This window comes from Rhinolophus sinicus, chromosome 15 (genome assembly GCF_057876585.1).
Source record: "Rhinolophus sinicus isolate RSI-liver-muscle chromosome 15, RSI-T2T, whole genome shotgun sequence".
NCBI classification, from domain to species: domain Eukaryota; kingdom Metazoa; phylum Chordata; class Mammalia; order Chiroptera; family Rhinolophidae; genus Rhinolophus; species Rhinolophus sinicus.
Window position 1 is genome coordinate 22,935,925 of NC_142515.1, and position 21,466 is coordinate 22,957,390.

The window sequence follows — 21,466 nt, forward strand, 5'->3', positions numbered from 1 at the left end:
GCACCTCATGCAGTGTAACGTCGTGCCAGGAGCTGGGGAAAGGGTCTTTGCCCACTCTGGGCCCTAGTCCTGCTGAGAGAACATGCATATGCCTGACTTGAGAAGGGGGAGACTGGGAGTCAGCCTAGTTGTGGCCTGCTATGCTTCTGGGGAGAGGGAAACCTAAGGGTGCCTCTGAATTAAGGAGCTGGTGGTGACGGCCTGCCCTCCCATGGCCAGGCTATGGTCCTGGTGGTGGTGCTGGGGCCTTCATCTGAGGAATCATGTTTTCAGAAAGAGCCTGTATCCTCGCTTTGTACAGGATCTGAAGGAAGAGATGCGGGCTGGTCACTGAGATGAGGTGGCCCAGGAGAGACATCCTGCCAAGGCTCCCCGAGCACGGTGGCTCCTGTGTGCCACTTTTGGCACCCTTTAGACTGTCGTGGGAATTGGTGCCAGTCACACTGCCAGTCGTGACGAGGGGAAAGGAGCTGGAGCCCCCAAAGCCTTTGAGGGGCCTGAGTCAGAGGGCCCCACTGATGCAAGGACAGCTCCTGCTTTGGCCATTCTGTGTCAGAGAGCATTTCTCTCACTGAGAAATAGACACTTCCAGAAATACCTTCCCTTTTTCCCTTAATTTTTCCAGATGCTGTTCCTCCCTTCCTTTCTCTTGCATTCTGTGGGCAGCTCATAAAAAGCCTGAAAGAGACAGAGCTTATATGTATGGATGTGAAATGGAAGAGAGGGGTGTCAGGGACGGTCATGCTGGAGCTCCAAGATGACAGAAAACACTGTCACAGCCCAGGCTGTCCTGCCAGGGCTGGGAGGGCACCAACAGATCATAACCTTTAAATGCAAACTTGATGGAGGAAAGAGATGGAAACATGAAAACAAATTAGATATATCTATAGGGGGTGTTCAGCTGGAGAAAATGAGCATTTCTTACTAGTGGAGTTCAGAGCATTTCATTATTAAGCTTCATTACAAGGGGAAGAGTGCAGCAGACCTCTCTGGGGTTTCCCTGAGCTGTTTTTCTCCCTCTTTAAAAGTATATTTATATCTAGTTGGAGGAAGAGCAGTTGCTCTCAGTAACTTTGCGGAGCACCCAAGAATTTAAGGCAGAGTTTGAAGCAAGCTAGAGGGAGGGAGAGATGGGCCAGTGGGAGGGTGCTTAGAGGTGCTCCCTCATTCCTCAACAATAAAAAAGAGGTGAAAAAGCCCTAGTGGGGGTAAGGACCTCTCTTCTGGAACTAACATTGAGGAAATTGGACAGACAAGGGAAATGTTGATCAGAAACCCTGCCTTCCTGGGAGACCTGATATTTCACCATTTTAACACTTTGTAAGCGGGCATTTTCCCGCCAAATCTCGTCGTAACGCGGGGCTTTTTTGACATTTTCTCGCCAAAATTAGACTTTCTGTAAAATGTTCATATCTTTCGATCTATTTGATATTTTTCTATGAAACTTTCAGTGTTTTAGTTTAAAAAGAGGTCTCTATTTATTTACTTTGCAAAATTTTTGCCGGTTCCAACTAGAGGCGATATGACGAGTTTACTCGTTTCCCACAAACAATGTGTTAAATTTTGTATTAAAAGTACAAATGGTGAGACTGAGATGCAGTGTACTGGTCTGACAACCATTGTTTCCTAGCATGCACTAGACTTTCAGCTTTGGGGCCAAGGAAGGGCTGGGGTGGGCTGACCTTTACCGGGTCCTGTTTGGATGCATAATAATTTCTGTCCAGGCAGGGGCGGCCTGGTCCTGTCCATGGAATATTACCTGAGTCAGTCAGGTGAGTTTGGCTTAAAGTTCTGACTCCTTCCTGCCGCTGCCATGCTAAGGCTTATGTCTGAAGTCCAATCATTCCCCAAGAAAACTGATCCACAGTGCTTGCTCAAAGAAGCAACTTGTCTAGGGTCTGTCTAGTCAGTCAGACTATCTAGTGTCCGTTGGTCTCAGGGAAGCTGAGAAAATGTACTACTGATTTGTCATGGGAGAGTTTCTCCCATGGCTGGGGTTCCAAGAACAGGGGTGCAAAATCTCATTTAGAATCAGTGCTTATTGTGACTTCATCAAAGGCCTAGAATTTTAGCTTTCTCTCACTCAAAGCATCCTTTGCTTTTACCACAAATCTGTGCTTAGCTCAAACTCCGAGGTTCCTGGGTCTTTAAATACGCAGATGTCTTCCTAAGGTTGGTAGATCTAATCCCTAGTGGAGTCCTAATTCCATTCTTCAGCCTGGGACCTCCCCAGTGATTGGATGAACCTGGAATTTATAAGCTCACTGAGCACCTATGAAGGCAGCTATTTCATCTCCCTCTTTCCCCCGTTTTTCCCCATTCCTCGCCACAAAGAGGGAAAAGTATCCCTCTGTGCACTTTCTTACTTCCCCCCAAAAAGGAGAAGAGATGATCAGAGGAAGCAATTGGCAGCTTATGAAAATTAACTGAGCAATCAATAGCCAGTGCTGGGTTTGTTTTTTTTTGTTTGTTTGTTTGTTTGTTTGTTTTTTAAGGCGCAGATCCTGTGCCTTAAAAGATCCTGCCCTTCTCTTCCTGGTTCTGTGTGTATCTGTCACCAGTCTCACCTGTAAGTGAGTGTCAGGGTGGCAGGCAGGTTCCTTGGTCTCTGGGTGCCCTCCCCCCAAGTAAGAACAACCTCTCCTGAGATGATCCACACGGAATCCTGCCTTTCACCTTCATTACTTTGTATTGGTGTCACTGCTTCTCCTGGGACAGAGTCCTCAAGAAGACACTGTGACATAAGTGAGTGTGCACTGCATGTATGTGGATTCTTAAAGCCACTGGTTCCCCTTGTTGCCTTTTCCCTGGAGCACGGAGGAGGCACTGGGAACCTAGTTACTGAGGTTCGGGCAATCATTATGTTTCCTGAAGGCCTTTTATTCTTCTCTAGATTATCTTGCCCACTCTTTTCCCTGGAACTTCCCTTCCTTGTGAATTTTCCTCCTATTGGTGGTGGAGTGCAAGGAAACACTGTTTTCTGGAAGAAGTTGTGTGCTTCTCAAGCAAGTCACAGTGGGTGGTTGTGGCCATATGGGAAGATGCAGACCCCGCGCGTAGATGAGGGCAGGTGCCGTTGACTTGGCAGAGGGCCCAGGCCAGTGAGGGGCTGGCTGACCTGAGGGTTCCAAGCAGGTTTTTCACCAGGGTCTAAACTCCTTGGCTTTTCCAGAGGGAGAAGAATTTTTTTTTTTGGGGGGGGGGGATGGGAAGTTGGTTTTCTCTGGAAATCTTTACTGTGGATAACTCAAGCCAGCAGATAACAGTGTCCAACACTTGGCACAGGTACTGTGTAGCACTGACAGCCTGAAGTGAGGTGGGTCCCCCAGCCAGTAAATCAGGAACCTGTACCACAGTCAAGTGTGTTTGCAAATTTGTGTCGTTTCTTTTCATTCTTCTGAAAGGTTTGTATCCTATCCCAAGTGGCTTAGTGGTAAAGAAAAGAAACTTCCAATCAAATGACCTTCTTGGTATCCTGATGTTTTTCCAAAGAGAAAAACCCATAGTTTTTATAGTTTGTGATTTCAAAAATGCAGACTAAAACATGCCACCAGAACAAATCTGTTCCAAAGCAAGCATTGGGGGTGTGGTGTGAGTGGTTGAGGAAAACTTGAGGAATTGGATGGGATGGCAGGCAGCTGCTTAGGGAAGGGATTCCCAGGCCCAGTGTTACCTTAAATGGCCATGTGGAAATCTCTCCTAGGTCAAAGCCTTCTCTAAGGTGGTAGGACCACGAAGGTCTGAGGTCTGCAGCCCACTAGAAAGGACTCAAAAGGCAGAATGACCTGTGGCTGGGGCGCCTTTACTGGAAATAATGAAGGAAACAGACGAGTTAAGGTCACCATTGGAATCGCCTTCACTCATTGTAGGAGGCCTTGGCCAGACCCAGGGCCAGGAGGACATGATTCTTGGGAAGAAGGGGGCTCTGGCAGCGCCTGATGTCAAGCCTTAGTTTGGAAAGCCGTGTGTACCCAAGAGTAGCAGGACTGCGCGGGTCTGTGTGGACCTGGGGAACTGGAGATCCCAGAGTTCTGTGGTCAGGCTGACTGAAGCCATGCTTGTGCCCCATCCCTAACCAACCCCACCAGGGGGTAGAAAAATTCCCACCAGGCCTCTTTGAACCAACTCTGGCTCCACTGGGACTTCAAGTCTCAGAAGAGGGATAATACGTGTTAGGTGCTGTGGGATCACTTTTGGCTGTTTATGATCTGAATTTTGGGTTTGAAATTAAATGGATTGCAGAAACAACTTCCTTTTATTATTTTTTCAAGCCACCTAAATACCCCAAAACCAAATTAAAAACCCCCCAAGCCTTTCATCCTTCTCCCTCTCACTGTGGCTTTATTTGCCGGGTAGTGAAAAGTGCTTCCCCAGCCTCCTTTGGGTTGCCGTGCTGAACAAAGTGAGAAACCCAGGGAAGGTTGAAGCTGGTGCCAAAAGGGCTTGCCACTACTCCCACCCCCACCCCTAGCTCCGTGTCCCCTGGCCTGCCCCGGCCGCCTTACTGTCTGGGCTGCAGCCCAAACAAGCAAAGGCATCTTGACCAACAACAAGCCCCAGCTCCATTGCGCCTGTGGGGGAAATGCTTTCTGGAGCCCAGGGATCTCCTCAGAACCACCTGTGCCTCCTGGCCTTCTGTCTCGCCTGGACCTTCTGGCACAGAGGCCCCTGCATTCCAGCCAGCAGGCTGAGGGTAGAGAGTGAGGGGGGTAGAGGGAGAAGGGGTCTGTGGTCCGTTTGAGGGGCACGAATTCCATGCTGGCCCAGTAAGGCCCCCAATTGGTTCAGGATCCCCTGCGGTCCTGCCAGGTTCAATTTGTCATGTCTGTCATCAGCACTGACGGTCGCTTCTGAAGTGGTCGGCAGAATAGGGACAGGGAACCCGAGGTCTCTCTGTCTACCCAGTTCTTGGGGCTTCAGGAGGGGCATGGTATAGGTTTCTTTTACAAGGCCATTTCTTCACCAAGAGTCCCCAGTGCCTCTCTGTTGCCTGTAAATGGTGGTGATAATGATGAGGATGAGGGTGAGTGCCAGCTAAATGCCAAGCCCTGTGCTGAACACGGTATATCTCATACAACCCTCCCAGATAGCTGCTGTCACCACCCTCAATTTGTAAGTAAGGAAACTGAGGCCCAAGAGAGGTTAATTAACATACCCAAAGCCACTTCTGTTCATTGATACACCCCGGCATCTGACTCCAGAGCTCATGCTTTTTAACCACTGTGCTACACTGTCTGCTTTCTCGGTGAGCTCTCTCTCATTTGGGATTAGAGCTTATTGATTGTTTTGAATTGCTTCCAACTTTTAAAAAATATGAATTGAAGATTGGACTCTCTGGCTCACCTTAAGCTGCCTAAGGACAAGCTTATGCGAGTTTCGTTTTCCTGAACACCCCAGCGCCTAGCACAGGCTAGGTGCTGCCTTGGAAAGCCCTGAGGTGCTTATTGCAGAGGCCCATCTCTGCCTGCCTCTAGCTCAGGAATTGCCCAGGCAAAGCCTTGCTCTGTGAGACAGGTGGTCAGTCCCTGAGAAGGAGCTTCCATCTGAGGGGCAGAGGGTGGCTGGCTGTGTCGGGGTGACACAAGGTGATGCAGGGGTGGGAAGACAGAATCCAGGCCAGAGCTGACTGGAGCTGAGCCAGTCGTTCTGAGCGACAGGCCTGCTTCTCCCTTGCAGGTTGTTGGTCTGGCTGCTCCCAGAAGGAAGAGCCTATTCTAGGAGCAGTGGGGTCCGAGGGGAGGGTCTGCTTTCACATCTCTGAACTGTGGGTATTTGGACTAGTCTTCCTTTCTTTACTTTGTAGACTTTTCCGTAGAGAATCTCTCAGAACCTCTTTGGGCAGTGCTTGAGGTGGGGGTGAGGACAGGAACAGTGGTTCCTAGCAACCAGGCCAGGCCAGTGAAGGAGCGGGGTACAGATATCACATCATATTGCAGTTGTTTTTATGGCTAGATCTCAGTTTTGGGTAAACAGGCAAAAAGTTTGACCTGACGGGGCTGATTGGGAGAGCCCAACAGTCACCACTTTGCTTCACCTGTTGGAGCCCACATTCTGGCCTTCGGACACTGGGTGCTGACCCCAGATAAGCCGCATGCTGCTTTCACCCTGTGCCTCCCCAGCCTCAAAGCTACCGCTAAGCAGGGGACTCTCTTTCCTCTGCTTAGCGGGGCAGTAGGGGCCGCTGTGGCGGCAACAGTAGACATAAGTGTTAGAGCCCTGGGTCTCCCTGTATGCACTCCCAAGAGAGTCTGTCTCCCCAAAGCTTCCTGACTCCTCAGGGGTGTTTGTGAAGGTCCAAAGTATAATGTGAGCGCCAGCCCTGGGTACTGTAGCCCTCTGGCTCCCCTTGTCCTGCCTCGGCCCCGTCCTACCACCCTTTCCTTATTCTTGGCTTCATAAGTGCAGAGCTATGGTGCGAGGTACAAGGCAAACGTCTTGTGTGCCTCCGCCTCCCCAAAAGCTATTTGGGGCCACTGGCCCCGATTGGAAGGCACAGGTTGGGTGGGTGATGATGTAGGTCCCTCATCCAGGCCCCAGGCCCGGCTGCCCCCACCAACCCTGGTCTGGCTCACCACGGGGCCCAATTCAGAGGCCTCTTTTGTTTGACTTGCACAGAGCAGCCCTGCGCACCGTTCCCACATGCCGAAGTTTCCCCGCCATTCACTGGGAAGGCTGAAAAGCCCTCAGCTAATTGCGTTGGGCTGAAAATTACCACTTCCCTGGGTGAGTTCCCCTGCTGCTGAGGACATTTGTGTCACTGCTGTATTTAGGGGGAACAAAGGCCCCCTGTGGGGAGAGCCCAGGTACGAATGTGGGATGGGGGGAATAATTGCAGTCTCTCCAGGTGAAAGCCCCTGTTAAACTTCAGTAAGTCAATTAGGCCTGGGGGAGGGCAGAGACCCCCACAATGAACTGTTCCCACCAAGCAATTAAAGAAAATCATTTTAGCTTTGAGGAGAGAAACTGCTTATTAGAAATTTTGTGGGTCCCCCCTCCTTCCCTACCTCAGCCCCCACCTTGGGGATGAAACAACAAAACGCCTTCCTCAATAGAAGTATTTCTCCTCCTCCCACTCATTGTGTGGCCTGAAAGCACTTACTGGGGGAGGGTGGAGGGAGGGGCAGAGACAGGCCAAAGAGGGGAGCAAACGGAAGGGGCTTCACACCTGGGCTGACTGGAAACCACAACTGCCCAAGAAGGTTGGGGAGAGAGACTCCTGTGGGGTGCAGGCTTACACAGGCTGTGAGGCATGTGTGTGGGAGTGAGTGCATGTGCCCACGGACCCGTTCTCTGCTCCCCAAGCAGTGGTACATCTGTGTGAGTGTGTGTGCAGCACCCTAGGTGCCACCTTCTCAAAAGGAGCAAACACAGGCTGTGTGTGTGCGTGTGTGTCTGCTTACGTGTGTCTTCTCAGCAAAGATGGCAAGGCCAGGACAGCCCACTGGTTGTGCACCTCTTCCCAAGGCTGTGACTGGGCCCGTGTTCTCTCTTCCAGGAGCCGAGCACCTGGGAGTTGCGCCATTGCATAACTTTCTGCTTCGGATAGTTGGCAGCTGAGGGCCCAATGGCCAGCAGCCACCTACTGGCCCTGGGCTGGGGGTGGGGGGAGTGATGGATGGACATGCTAATCTTCAGGGTTCTTCCTCCTGCTGCTTGGGTGGGGTTGAGGTGTGGCGACTCAGCAGGAAAGGAATCAGTGGCCTGGGCTGGCACTTGCTTTCTTGGTATCTAGCTTGGCTGATATGACTTATGGTAGGAGTCTCCAGTTGTCCCCCCCCTCGGAGAAGCACCATTTGGAAAGATAAGCTGATGTTATTTATCTTATCTGGAGCCCGTGACGGGGAGGGAGGTAAACTTACACATCAGAAGTCTATAATTTGGTAATTCACAGGTGTACATATCACAGGTAACACAGGTACCACACCCTCCCTGCCCCACAGCTTGGCACTTTAGGGGAGGGCCTGGTGGCACTGATGGTGGGCATGGCAGTGAGTCAGGTACTGTCCTGGCCCCAGTGCTTCCCTGTGGCTCATGATGTGTTTGGCCTTTATTCCAATGTTCCAAAGAGGTGAAGTTAAACATCGAGGGGTTGGCTTTTCCCAGAAAACAAATATGCCAAGTTATTTGCCTACCAAGGGGCCTTTAGGAGGCAGATTTTGGTGTCTGCAGGCTGGCAGTGGGGAGGTGAGGGCTGTTGACAAAGTCCTGAGCAGGAGCATGGAGGTGAGGTTTCACGGAGAGCAAGGACTGGTTAGAATTTGGGGGTCTTGGCGTGTGTGGAGTAGCTGGGAGAGGGGCAGGAATGGGCTGCTCGCCGTGGCGGCCTCCACATGGCAGCTACCTGGAGGGAGATGGTGTCTTCAGAGGAGCTCAGATACTTGTCATGTTTTACTTCACATTTTTATGTGTGTATACAGACACATACATAAGTGTCTATTTATGTAGTATAGAGTGATATAATTATAGTTTTTATATGACATATGATATCATCTGTTATTTTATGCTCCAGAATGTGGTTTTCCATGTATGGGTCTTGGTTTCTTCACACCTACTTTCTGATTTATGACTTCAAATGTCTTTCTGACCTAGGGCCAGGTTCATTAAAAAAAGAGAGTGAGAGGGTTTTTGGGGACTGCTTTTGGTATGTGTGGAGCTTTTTGTTTTATATTTGTTTTTTAAGAAAAACAAAATTTTACATGCTATGTGTGAGTTTTCTGTTTGGTTCCTCCTGCATTTTTGTGTGTGTGTCACTGAATCACTCAGAGGGATTCAGCAGTGGAATATTCAAGTTTGCTCATATGGTCAGATTTATTTTTCCCTTGGTTTTTGGGCCATTAGTACTGGGTCAGTGTAGGAAAGGGATACAAGAAGTTGCAACAAAGGAGTTGCTTTTGGGGTTATAAAGTTTTAATTTTGTGTGTGTATATTTTTCAACTTGCAATTCTGAAAAATTTCAAACATACACAAAGAGAAAATAGTAAAATTAACACCTATGTTTTCATCACTATCTTAATTATGTGTGTCTTTAATTCAAGTTGGATAAATACCTAGAAAGTATCTTTAAGGTACCCATTTCTCAGATGCCTGGCACTATAGTTGTTGAAAATAGAAAGGTCTGAGAGTGGACCAAACTCTGTCCCATCAGAGAGAGCCTTGTGCCAGGCTTTCTTTTTTTCATTTTTTATTTTTTTAAAGATTTTATTGGGGAAGGGGAACAGGACTTTATTGGGGAACAGTGTGTACTTCCAGGACTTTTTTCCCAAGTCAAGTTGTCCTTCAATCTTAGTTGTGGAGGGTGCCGTTCAGCTTCAAGTTGTTGTCCTTTCAGTCTTAGTTGTGGAGGGCGCAGCTCAGCTCCAGGTCCAGTTACCTTTACTAGTTGCAGGGGGTGCAGCCCACCATCCCTTGCGGGAGTCGAACTGGCAACCTGGTGGTTGAGAGGGCGCGCTCCAACCAACTGAGCCATCCGGGAGCTCAGTGGCAGCTCAGCTCAAGGTGCCATGTTCAATCTTAGTTGCAAGGGGCACTGCCCACCATCCCTTGCAGGACTCGAGGAATTGAACTGACAACCTTGTGGTTGAGAGCCCACTGGCCCATGTGGGAATTGAGCTGGCAGCCTTCGGAGTTAGGAGCATGGAGCTCTAACCGCCTGAGCCACTGGGCTGGCCCCAAAATTTTGTTTTTTAATTATAGTTAACATACAATATTATGTTAGTTTCAGGTGTACAACATAGTAATTAGACATTCATATAACATGCGAAGTGATTACCCCTAGTAAGTACCCGTCTGACACCATACGTAATTATTATAATATTATTGACTCTTATTGATTCAATTATTATTGAATCTTAGTTGTGGAGGGTGCTATACTTTATATCCCTGTGACTATTTTTATGACTGGTAATTTGTACCTTTTAGTCCCTTTCACCTTTTTCACCCATTCCCCCCAACCGCCCTCTCATCTGGCAACCGCCAATTTGTTCTCTGTATCTATGAGTTTGTTTCTATTTTGTTTGTTCATTTATTTTGTTTTTTGTTTTTTTTTAGATTCCACGTGTACGTGAAGTCATATGGTATTTGTCTTTCTCTGTCTGACTTATTTCACTTAGCGTATGCCCTCTAGGTCCATCCATGCTGTCACAAAGTATAAGATTTCATTGTTTTTTATGGCTGAGTAATATTCCATTGTATATGTGTACCACCTCTTCTTTATCCAGTCCCTGTCGGTGGACACTTCGGGTGCTTCCATATCTTGGCTATTATAAATAATGCAAACAGCAGCCTTGATATCTGCTGTCGTCCAGACTATCTCCCCATCCACTACTTGGAGTGGGAGAGTAGATTTTTCTTCCTGGCATTCTCCTTGGGCCTAGGTATAAGAAATGACGTCAGCCCCCTTCTGAACTTCCAGGCACCCTGTGATGCCCTGTGTGATCTGCTCTCCTAGCAGACCCACCAGCTCTTGATCTAAGGATTGAGGTGTCTGTTCTTAGCCAGGCCCCCAGGTGACCAGTCGGTGCCTGGCAGGGCCCTTTGCTCGTCTGTCAGTGACGACATTCCGATGAGTGAGAAGCAGCTACTAAACAGAGGCCCTGTAGTGATCAAAACAAACTGGTTTTAGGACAGAAACCAAATTCACATTAACTGAAATAAAACTGGGAATGTTTGGCTCATGAAATCCAGGGCAAAGCTGAGCAACTAAGCCAAAGGAAGAGTACACATACAGCTCGGCTCCGGGGTAGCTGGATCCACAGGCCACAGTACTGCCAGGACTTTATCTGGGATATTCATCTTTCTTTCTAGATCTCAGCTCCTCCCTTTTCCCCAGCTGACCAGCTTATTCCAAAGGCTGCCAAGAGTTCCTGAGTTTGGCAGCTTATAGCTTAAATCATGGCGAGTGACTGGCTTCCAAAAGTCCCAGGCCAGAGACTCATTGGCTCAGCTTGGGTCAGCTGCCCATCCCTTGATCAGTTAGCTGTGGCCTGAGAAGGGACAGAGTGCAAGAACAGGGGAAGTCTCTCAGGAATTACGTGTATGGAGGGAGAGTGTAGGGCAGACAGAATAATAGGTGTCTAGTGAAGGCCAAATTACTCCATGACATCCAGTCCCAACGTGTTTATGTGGAAGGCACTAGTACGTGGGTGGTGACTGAGCTCAGAGCCTGGCCAGACTCTGGAGTCAGACTCTGGAGGGAACTGTCACACTACAGCCTTTAACCTCCTCTTCCTCACTTTATTACTGGTCTGCTGATCAGAGTGTCTTCCTTTGTAAGCTGTTGATGGTGTGTCCTTAGAAAACCCTGCCACTTTCCTAGTGTGACATGCACAGGGGAAAGGCAGATTGCAGACATGTGAGGTTGGACAAATGAGCAGCGGGCCAGCACCCTCCCAGTGGGGCATAGACACTGGAGCCAAGTCCTGGGATGGCACAGGCCTGGCCTGGCTGGGCCTCCTCCAGAGGACAGTGACTAGCAGGAGGCCTGAATTAGCCTCCAGGAGTACAGTTTACCTCGCAGAACAGGATAAAAGACAGAGGGTCCTGACTCTTTCCTCCTTAGTACCATTGTCAAGAAGGCAGGAAATCTTGGAGAGGAGCAAAGTTTGAGGTCAAAATTCCTGGTGCTGCTAACAAACTAACCTGGAAGTTCCTCAGAACTCCACCTTCCTGAAAAGCCCAGTGTGGAAGTCTTGCGGAAAAGGACCTCAGTGCCCTCACCTTAATACAGCTTGAGCCTTATGCTTGTTTCCCACTCCCCTGTAATATAACCCTCAGTCTGTGTGGCCAGCGTGAGGGCTCTGGGGCTCTTGCTGTCTCCCATCTCAGGGAAGGAGGCGACACAAGAGTTATGTGTTGGACTTGCACACTAAGGTTTGCTGGTGGCCTCTTTACAATGTAGCCCTTCTTTCTTGAGAAGTGGGTTTTTACCTACTATGTATGTAGACGCACAGCCCTCTTCTTTCTTCTTTTCATGGATCCTACATCTATAGCCCCGCGGTGTATAATTTATGAAGCATAGCCGGCCCTACTGGCCTACCAACCTCCAGGACACCCCCTTCCCTCTCCTCAATGCCCTCTCTCCCCTGCAATAGCCTTCAGGGTAATAGTGGAGCAGTCAGACCAGGTTGAGCCAGTGAAAACTTCACCTACCCTTCTCCTCCTCCATTTGTGTTGATGGAAGAGAAGTAGTCCAAGGATGCAGATGGTAGTGGTGAACCTGTAGGTGGACACTCACGCTCTACCTCCCTTTTTTGAACTTGCTGGACTCTTTTTCATTGGTGGGTCTTCAGGGTCTCTCTTACTTTAAGCCTGGCCAGAGTTAGGAGGCAATGGATGAGAAAGGCCATGCAGTCATGTTGTGGGTAGTCTTGTGGACTCTGCTGCCCTTTGATTCCTCAGCGAGAACCTCTTTCTAGAAGGCCTTGATTGTACTTTGATGCTTATCACATGAAAATGACTGCCCACGTTGGTGCTTATGGAGCATTGAGAATAAAACTAAGAGTCAGGCCAATCTCTCGGGGCTCCATTGCTGGCCTAAATGTGACAGCGGGTCAGAGATGCAGGGCTTCGGATCACAGGTCATACAGAATTCTCTTCGACCCGGCTTCATCTCTTCTCTGTTGTTCCTGCCCGCATCTGGGTCAAGGCCGAGTCTGAAGCAACCTCTGTGGTTTGTCAATGTGGGGATGTTTAGAAAGAATCAGATTTTAAAATGAACTTGTTGAGTTGGTGTCCTGCTTATTTGTGTGGCTCTCCAGTCGAGCTCTGCTTTCCTGTCTTGTAGAGTCACCGTCGGTCTTAATGGTTCTCGTCATCCTCTCATCTCATGCTTTTATTCAAATGCCAGCCACTTATGTTCATCAGCAGACCTAAAAAAAACACTAAAGCTCATCTGGCCTCAGTCGCCCCAGTAATTATCAGACCACATGTGCCGCCCATGCCCAGGAGAAGGTGTTAGCAGCCTGGTAGCCCAGGCCTTGGGCCTAAGCACTGCCATGATGCCAAAATTGACCACCTAAAATGAAAAAGTGATTTGTTTTGAAATTCAAAGTGTATTTTGTGCTTTAGGCTAAGCTAGCCATAGCAGCAACAGTCATTTGAGTACTCGATATATTCAGGGCACTGCTATGGGGTGAGCCGTGGCCTCAGCCTCTGTTGGGCTCCCAGCAGAGTTCAGAAACTCACCTATTTAAAGAAGCTTGTTTACCTTTTTACAGAGAGAGTGGTTTTGAAGCAGAAGTTTACGGGGAAAGTGCTGTTAAGAGCAGGGGTGAAATTGTGAATTCTCATAGGCAACTGTTTCCCGGCCCTAACCACTTGGAAGCCCTCCAAGTGAAGGGTCTCTGTCAGAGGGTGTCAGCCAGGTTCAGGATGGAGCCAAGTGACTATGTGGTTTATGTAACATTCAGAATCTGAAGCCAGAGACTCAGAATTCAGTGTGCCACCAAGATGTAACCCTTCTTTTAGGCAACTTCAAAATGAGTATTGTTATTACCATCTTCCTTTCAATTTCTGGTTTTCTATTTTGTTTTATTTTTTCTAAGTAATATTTAAATATGTTCCAATTGTAAAAAGTTCAAATGGTTTAAAATACATAGAATATAGAGTAAAACTTCACTGTAGTTTCCTGTGGCCCCTTCCTCATCATTCTTTTTGTAGTAAGTCTGGTATATGTCACTCCAGATCTTTTCATTTGAAGCAAATATCAGACAGCATATAATTTCATGAGTATGTACATATGTATATTTACACACAAATATAGGATTTTGCTCTGTTTTAGGCTCACATTATGCATTTGCTCTGCATCTTGAATTCTTCCTCTTCCCATGTGGTGCAGAGGTCCGTTGCTGTTGGAACACATCGCTCCACCACATTCTTTTTACTGCTGCATTCCAGTTCAGAGTAAGGTGGGGGTACCACACGTGCTTTACTTAGCCATCCTGCTACTGATTGGCACTTAGCTTGTTTCCAGTGGTTTGCTATTATAAACAATGCCTCAGGACCGATCTGTGTACTTTCTGTACTTTCCTATCTGTGCATATAGTCAGATATTTTTCTAGGAAAGATAATTAGAAAAGACTTGCTAGATTGAAGGGTAAGTACAGTTTAAAAGTTTTTAGATGCTGCCAAATTGCCCTCCAGTTGGACTGTATCAGATTATATACCTACAAACAGTGCATACAAGTGCTTGTTCTTGCACATATCAGTACTGGGTAATATCAGTTTAAAAAAAAAAAAAATTTGCCTCTCTGAAGGGTAAAAAACATCTAATTTGGGGAGTGAGTACAGAATAGTGATTAGGAGCTGGACTCTGTAACCCAATTGGCTGAGGTCAAATCATGAGTCCTCCTACCTACGAGCTGTGTGACCTTGGTGTTACTTGACGTCTCTATTCCGCAATTTACTCACCTGTAAAGGGGAATGATATTGGTAGTACATATCCCTGAGTGACTTACAAAAAAAATTTTATCATGGAAAATTTCAAAATATACTAACTAAATAGAATAATGACCAACTCTTGACCAACTTTGCTTCACCAACACTACCCATACATTTCCCTCCCATGTTATTTTATAGCCAATATCAGGCATATACACAAACAATTTCAGTGGATATTCTAAAAGATAGTGATGCTTTTAAAATGTACTTACAATACCATTATCATACTTAGAAAAATATAAAATATGTAGGAATGTTTTGAGGGTTAAATGAATTAATCTATATAAAGTGCTTAGACTAGTTCTTGGAGGTTTAACAGTATTGCATATGTTTTTGGCCATGTGTATTTTTTCCTATAAATCACTTACTGAAATTTTTTGCTCATTTACCTACTTTTCCCCCCTGTGATTTATAAGCTCTCTTTATATGTTCTGGGTGTTAATCTTTTGACTATTATATATATTTGGTAATTCCTTTCAGCTTCTTGTTTGCAGTATCTTCTGTTGTGTAGAAAGTTTTGTTATTTGGTTGTTAGTGCTGTCATCTTTACGTTTTTGGCTTCAAAGTTTTGTTTGGTTGAGAACTTTCTTACTCCAAGATTCTAAAGCTATTAGATTGGTGCAAAAGTAATTGCAGTTTAAAAGTTTAAAAATAATTGCAAAAACCGGAATTACTCTTGCGCCAACCTAATATTTTCCTTCAATACTTTAGGGGTTTTTCGTGTCATTTTTAAAAACTTGTTGCCCTTACTCCATCTGGAATTGATGTCTACTGTGAGGTAGGGCTCTAATTTTACTTTTTTCCCAAATGTGTGTGTCCTGTGGTCTCTATACCATTTACTGATTAGTTCATTCTTCATCCACTATCTTTAAAAGCCACTTTTAGGATCTACTAATTCCCTACAATATATGGGTATTCCTTTGGGTTCTTTATTCTGATTCATTGGTCTATTTGTTCCAGTATGAGCATCATACTACAGCTTTATAGACGAGTATGTTTGATATCTCATAAAGCAAGTTCTTTCTAAGTGTTCTTTTAAAAATATGTTTTGGTTATTCTTGTGCATTTCCTCTTCCAGATGAATTTTAGAATCAATTGATTAAGTAAAATCCTATTTGGATGGGACTGTACTGAATTTATAGATTAATTAGAGGAGAACTGACAGTTTTATAATCTTAGACTTCCCATCCAGGAACATGGTGTATCTCTTCACTTATTCAGCAATTCTATGTTCTTTAGTGTAAAGCATTATAGTTTTTTCTTATGGGACTGTCTTGGTTTTCTGGGTTTTTGTTTGTTTGTTAGGATTCTTGGCTATTTTATAGTTTCTTAATTCTTTTTGTGAATAGGTTTCTAATTACATTTTGTTTGGTGATTGCTGGTGTATAGTAACAGCTAACACCTGTGGGTATTTGCTGTGTTGCGTACAGTGCTCTAAGCATCCTATCTCATAATTTTTACAGCAAGCCTGTGCCTACGTCATTTTATTATTTCTGCTTTACAGATAAAGACGTTGGGCTTTAGAGAGGTTAAACTCATCCAAGATTACACGGTCACTAGGTGGCAGAGCCAGGAGCGCTGAGCCTGCACTCCCTTCCACTATGGTATGCAGCATGCCAGCTGCCTCATCCAACCCTGGTATTTGTTTGTTGTGATAGTGTTCTAATCGAGTCTTTTGGATTTTCTAGGTAGACAGTTATATTGTCTGCAAATAATGACCATATTTATTTCTTTTTTTTTCCATGCCTCTCATTGGGTACATAGTTTTGTGGGTATCATATCATCATTTCTTAGGAAGTCTGACCAGTCAGTTTTTCCTTTAGCATTGGAACATATTGCCATTTCTTTCCCTGGGGAGTAGATGAAGCAGTTCTTGCGTTTAGAGACCATAGATGGAAGATAGAGCGTAGAAACTCTTCTCCTTGCAGCCCGCAGCTCATTTCTTATTAAATTCAGTAGATTGAATGAACATGTTATTCCATTGTACTGTGAGTTTTTGTTTTTGATATACTTAATTTTGAGCTGTTAATTCTGTCCTTCCATTGCTCAAGTTTCTAAGTTTCTGCTTCTTGAGTGGAGTGGGTGCATTTGGGAAGAGCAGCCTCTGCGTCAAGCCGCCTGTTTTCTAGTCTGGGCCAGGGTCTTGGCCAGGCTGACCTTTTGCCATTGGTTAAAGTGGAAAATAGTCACTTTGTGTTTCTGTGGAGTAATTTCCCAGCAGTAGGACTGCACTCCTCTCTGGGGGAACAGAAACCCTGCTTTGTTGGCCCTTGTGTGTCAAAGCTGCAGGGGGAAGGTAAGCAGTGGGAGCCCTAGCCTCTGGGTTCTCTGTCCGGAGCCTGACTTTGTAGGTGGTCATCCTGTCCTGATGCACTTGAGCTGAGAGAGGGCTGGTGTGTGTGTGTGTGTGTGTGTGTGTGTGTGTGTGTGTGTGTGTGTGTGTGGAGGGAGGGGGAGAGAGAGAGAGAGAGAGAGAGAGAGAGAGAGAGAGAGAGAGAGAGAGAGAGAGACTGGGAGAGGTGTTCCAGGCCTCTGCCAGCCCCGGGGGTCAGCAGTCAGTCTTGTTCCTACTGGCCAATGCCCAGTTGGGAGAACGAGGCTGGTGGAGCCCTTCTCTTCTGATCTGGGGCTTTCTGTCCTAACCTTGGGCTACAGGTCAGTCCCAAAGCTTCAGCCCAAGGTGTGCCAGGGCCACTTTTGCTGACACCTACTCCAGCAGGCACTTCCTTTTCGGGTCTGTCTGCTCTTGGCCATGAGTCAGTGGACAGGAGTGTCTGGTTTTGTTGTGTTTTCTCTTACAAGAGGTAAATAATATGTTTTCTCCTTTAAAAAGTAGCACATGCTCATTAAAGAAGATTTGGAAAATAAAGAAAACTGAAGAGAAGAATGAATTGCTAATCACTCTATTGCCCAAACACAATCACTTTTAGCATTTTAGTATGTCTCCTTCCATTCTTTTCTTTTCTATATACAGGGTATTTTTTTCATTGATGTATAATTGACATATATCATTATGTTAGTTTTAGGTGTACAATATAGTGATTTGATATTTGTATGCACTGCAAAATGATCACCAATATAAGTCTAGTTAACATCCATCACCACACATAGTTACAAATTTTTTTTCTTCAATTGAGAAATTTTACTCTCTTAGCAACTTTAAAATATGCAATATGGTATTATTTACTATAGTCATCATGCTGTACATTACATCCCCATGACTTATTTATTTTAGGACTGGAAGTTTGTACCTTTTGACAGCCTACCCTTCACCTCCAACCCTCCTCTCTGGTAACCATTAGTCTAGGCTGTTGTCTATATCTATGAGCTCGGTTTTTTGTTTTGTTTTGATTTGTTTGTTTGTTTGTTTGTTTTTTACGTTCCACATATAAGTGAAATCATACAGTGTTCATCCTTCTGTTACTTATTTCACTTAACACAATGCCCTCAAAGCCCATCCATGTTGTTGCAAATGGCAAGATTCCATTCTTTTTTATGGTTGAGTAGTATTCCATCGTATTATGTACCACATCTTCTTTATCCTTCATCCATTGATGGACACTTAGGTTGTGTCCATATCTTGGCTATTGTGAATAGTGTTGCAATGAACATGGGGGTGTATATATCTCTTTGAATTAGTGTTTTAGTTTCCTTCAGATAAATATCCAGGAGTAGAATTGCTGGATCATATGGTAGTTCTATTTTTAATTTTTCAGGAACTTCCAAACTTTTTCCTAGTGACTGCACCAATTTACATTCCCACCAACTGTGTATGAGGGTTCCCTTTTCTCCACATCTTTGCCAACACCTGTTATTTCTTGTCTTTTCAGTACTATCTAGCCATTCTAACAGTTATGAGATGGTACCGTTTCCCCGAAAATAAGACCTAGCCAGACAATCAGCTGTAATGCATCTTTTGGAGCAAAAATTAATATAAGACCCAGTATTTATTATATATTATATTATAGTGTAGTATAGTATATTATCAGTAAAATAAAATGCATTAGAGCTGATTGTCTGGCTAGGTCTTATTTTCGGGGAAACACGGTATCTCATTGTGGTTTTGATTGGCAGTTCCCTGATGATTTGTGATGTGGAGCATCTTCTCATGTGCCTGTTGGCCATCTGTATGTCTTCTGTTGAAAACTGTTCAGGTTCTCTGCCCATTTTTAAATCAGATTGTGTTTTTGGTGTGTTTTTTTTTTTGTTTTTGCTGTTGAGTTGTATGAGTTCTTTGTATATTTTGTATATTAACCACTTATCGGATATGATTTGCAAATATTTTTTCCATTTAGTGGGTTGCCTTTTCATTTTGTCAATGATTTTCTTAGCTGTGCAAAGCTTTTTAGTTTAATGTAGTCTCACTTGTTTATTTTTTCTTTTCTTGCCATTGCTTTTGGAGTCAGAGCCAAAAAAAATGATTGCCAAGACCAATGCCAAGGAGCTTACCACCTATGTTTTCTTCTAGGAGTTTTATGGTTTCAGGTCTCACATTCAAGTCTTTAGCCCGTTGTGAGTTAATTTTTGTGTATGGTGTAAGATAATAGTCTGGTTACATTGTTGTGCATGTGGCTGTCCAGTTTTCCCAAGACCATTTATTAAAGAGAAGAGACTGTCCTTCCCCCATTGTATATTCTTACTTCCTTTGTTGTTAAAAAAACAAAAAGGTCTTATTATCCTTTAGTTTGGTGAACAAATTGTGTTTACCTTCCCCTCCCTGATCATACAGCTTTAGTTTCAGGCACCCCACCCCACCCCCAGCAGGCACTAATGGGGATGGCAGACCTCTCAAGTCTGCTCCTGTCCCAACCACTGATGTGACTCTCAGTCTCCTGGTCTGTGTACAGCATTCAGGTGGATGTTTCCCCAGCCGCAAGGTGATACGTCTGCTGGAGAGAACAAGGTTTCTTTGCCTCTCTCTTTTTTCCTTCCCAAGCACATCTATTTCCTGTCCCTTCGGGTGGCCCAGGGTGCCCTGTTGGCTGGATCTTGGGAGCTGGCTGCCTCACACTTTCACCTGCCCTGGCCTGTGTCTCCTCTTCCTGACTTCTGTTGGCTTTCTGTTCCCACTCCACTAGTCCCTCCCTCGCAGTGCTGTCACTGCACTACTGCCCCTGGCTTCCCCTGGCTGAGGGGGTGTGGTGACCTTCACACAGCATTCATGCTTTGGGACTTAGTGCTGTAATGATGTCAGTGGCACAGGTTAGCAGATGGCAGCAACAGCAGTGAGACCTGACATGTTCTAATGACTCCCTCCTTCCCACCCTTGCTGGCCTAGCCGATAGAAGGGCAGGCGTTTCCTTGAAGCATTTTGGGTGGGGGACAAGGGAAATTTGGGGGGGGGGCCCAGGTGCCGATGAGGCCTGTGACCTTTGCTGCTATAATATCAGTGTTTCACAAGCGGGGCGGTTCAGGAGCCCACTTGCAGCCCATCAAAAATTGATTTAATTGCAATTTTTCCTCCAATTAGGAGCACTGGAGCCTGACTAATTGGAGTAATAGAGAGTAATAAGGCTCAGATAAAAAGCCTTCCTCGGCGGCCTTTGTATCTCGTGTCAGTGCCTGTCAGAGGTCAGAGAGCTTGCATATTCTATTAAGCAGCCCAGCCTTCATTTGTACAAATTAGTTTACCCAACAGTAATTAAAATGCCAATGTGGGTTGAAGAGAACTGAATACACTTGATGGGCATGTTGGTGAATAATGTGACAGCTCTGGTGGCCTCCCTTGCCAAAGTGTGTCAGCCCCAGCTCAGAGCGGCTGGGGCCTGGGCCAGCTGGACAGCTCCAGGCCAGCCACCGGCACAGCTGCTGAGCACGCTACTTCTGCGGCGCCTCCTCAGCCACTCCGGCTCTCCTTTCTTCTTTCAGGTGGAGTCATTTGTTCATTTGTCCATTTGTTCATTCAATAAGCATTTGGGTTTTCAGTATGTGTCAGGCATTATACTAGGTGCTGGGGAGAGAATTTATAGGGAAAGGGGTATAAAATCACTTGGGCTCTGGAATCAGAACTCACTGGGAATCAGAACTCACTGGGTTCAAATTCCAGTCTTACTTGGTCCCTGTGTGAGCTAGAGCAAGTTACATGACCTTTCTGTGCCTCGGTTTCCTTATCTGTAAAGTAGGGAAAGTAGTCACTACTGCATAGGCCTATGAGGATTAGATGGGATAATGCTTTTGAAATACTTGCTCAGAATCTGGCCCATAGTAAGTGCTCAATAAATTACTTCTGTAATTAAGAGGACCTAAAACAGGGAGAGGCAACAAGAATCTACCTTCTTTCACCCTGCCCACACCCAACTAATTTCCCTTCTTACTTTCCTCTCCTCTTTTTTGTATCTCATTTTCTATTCCTCAACCTGAGTACCAGAACCCCTAGTTCTCCTGGTGTCTGTCTGTGCTGTGAGGGCTCCTACACCACTGCTTGGGCCTGATGGTGAGCTCTGTGATGCCAGGTTTGCCTGAGCTCGGGCCTCTTCTGGGCCGGGCACTGTACTGGGCACTGGAGTACATAAGAGCCACCAGATGGTCCACGATCTCACCAGGGAAGATGGGAAGATAACCCCCAATATACAGTTAGTCCCATGAAGGTGAGGTCAAAGAGGGAGGATGGCGCAGGCGCCTCAGGAGACGGCAGGTTCCCGCTCTGCCTGTTGAGTACAGGTTTGCTGTCCCTGTCCCTGGGCAGTCCCAGGGTTTGCTGTGAGTCCTGGTGAGTGTCCCCAGAGCAACCTGGCTCCAAATGTACTTAACTGTTGCTTACGTGGTTTTTTTACTGAGTGTTACAATTGATTAAAGTCTTAGGTCCTCATAAGTGCCAGGACTCACTACTTTCCCTCCTTCTCCCTGCTTTACATGGTAAACCAAGAGAAAAGGACAGCTTGTGGAAAGGAACATTCATGAGTGTCATGTCCAGTCAATTAAGAAAGGCCTTGGTGGGGTGTGAAGGTGAGAGGCCCTCCTCCTGGTGGCAGACGGACAGGGCCAGGGTGGGCTGGTGGGCAGGAATAGAGGACAGGAGTCCCAGGGGAAA

General features: G+C 46.0%; 1 protein-coding gene across 3 annotated transcripts in view; it reads left to right on the forward strand.

Moving 5' to 3' along the window:
* Nucleotides 1-21,466, forward strand: part of FBXW4 (F-box and WD repeat domain containing 4) — a 74,674-nt gene that overhangs the window by 38,885 nt on the left and 14,323 nt on the right. The window contains exon 5 of one of the 3 annotated variants that reach the window (XM_019724959.3): nt 19,284-19,339. The exons of the other annotated variants lie outside the window; for them this stretch is intronic. Within the exon in view, the coding sequence (XP_019580518.3) occupies nt 19,284-19,339 (56 nt within the window). The remainder of the gene's footprint in view (nt 1-19,283; nt 19,340-21,466) is intronic. 3 annotated transcript variants of the gene reach the window in all.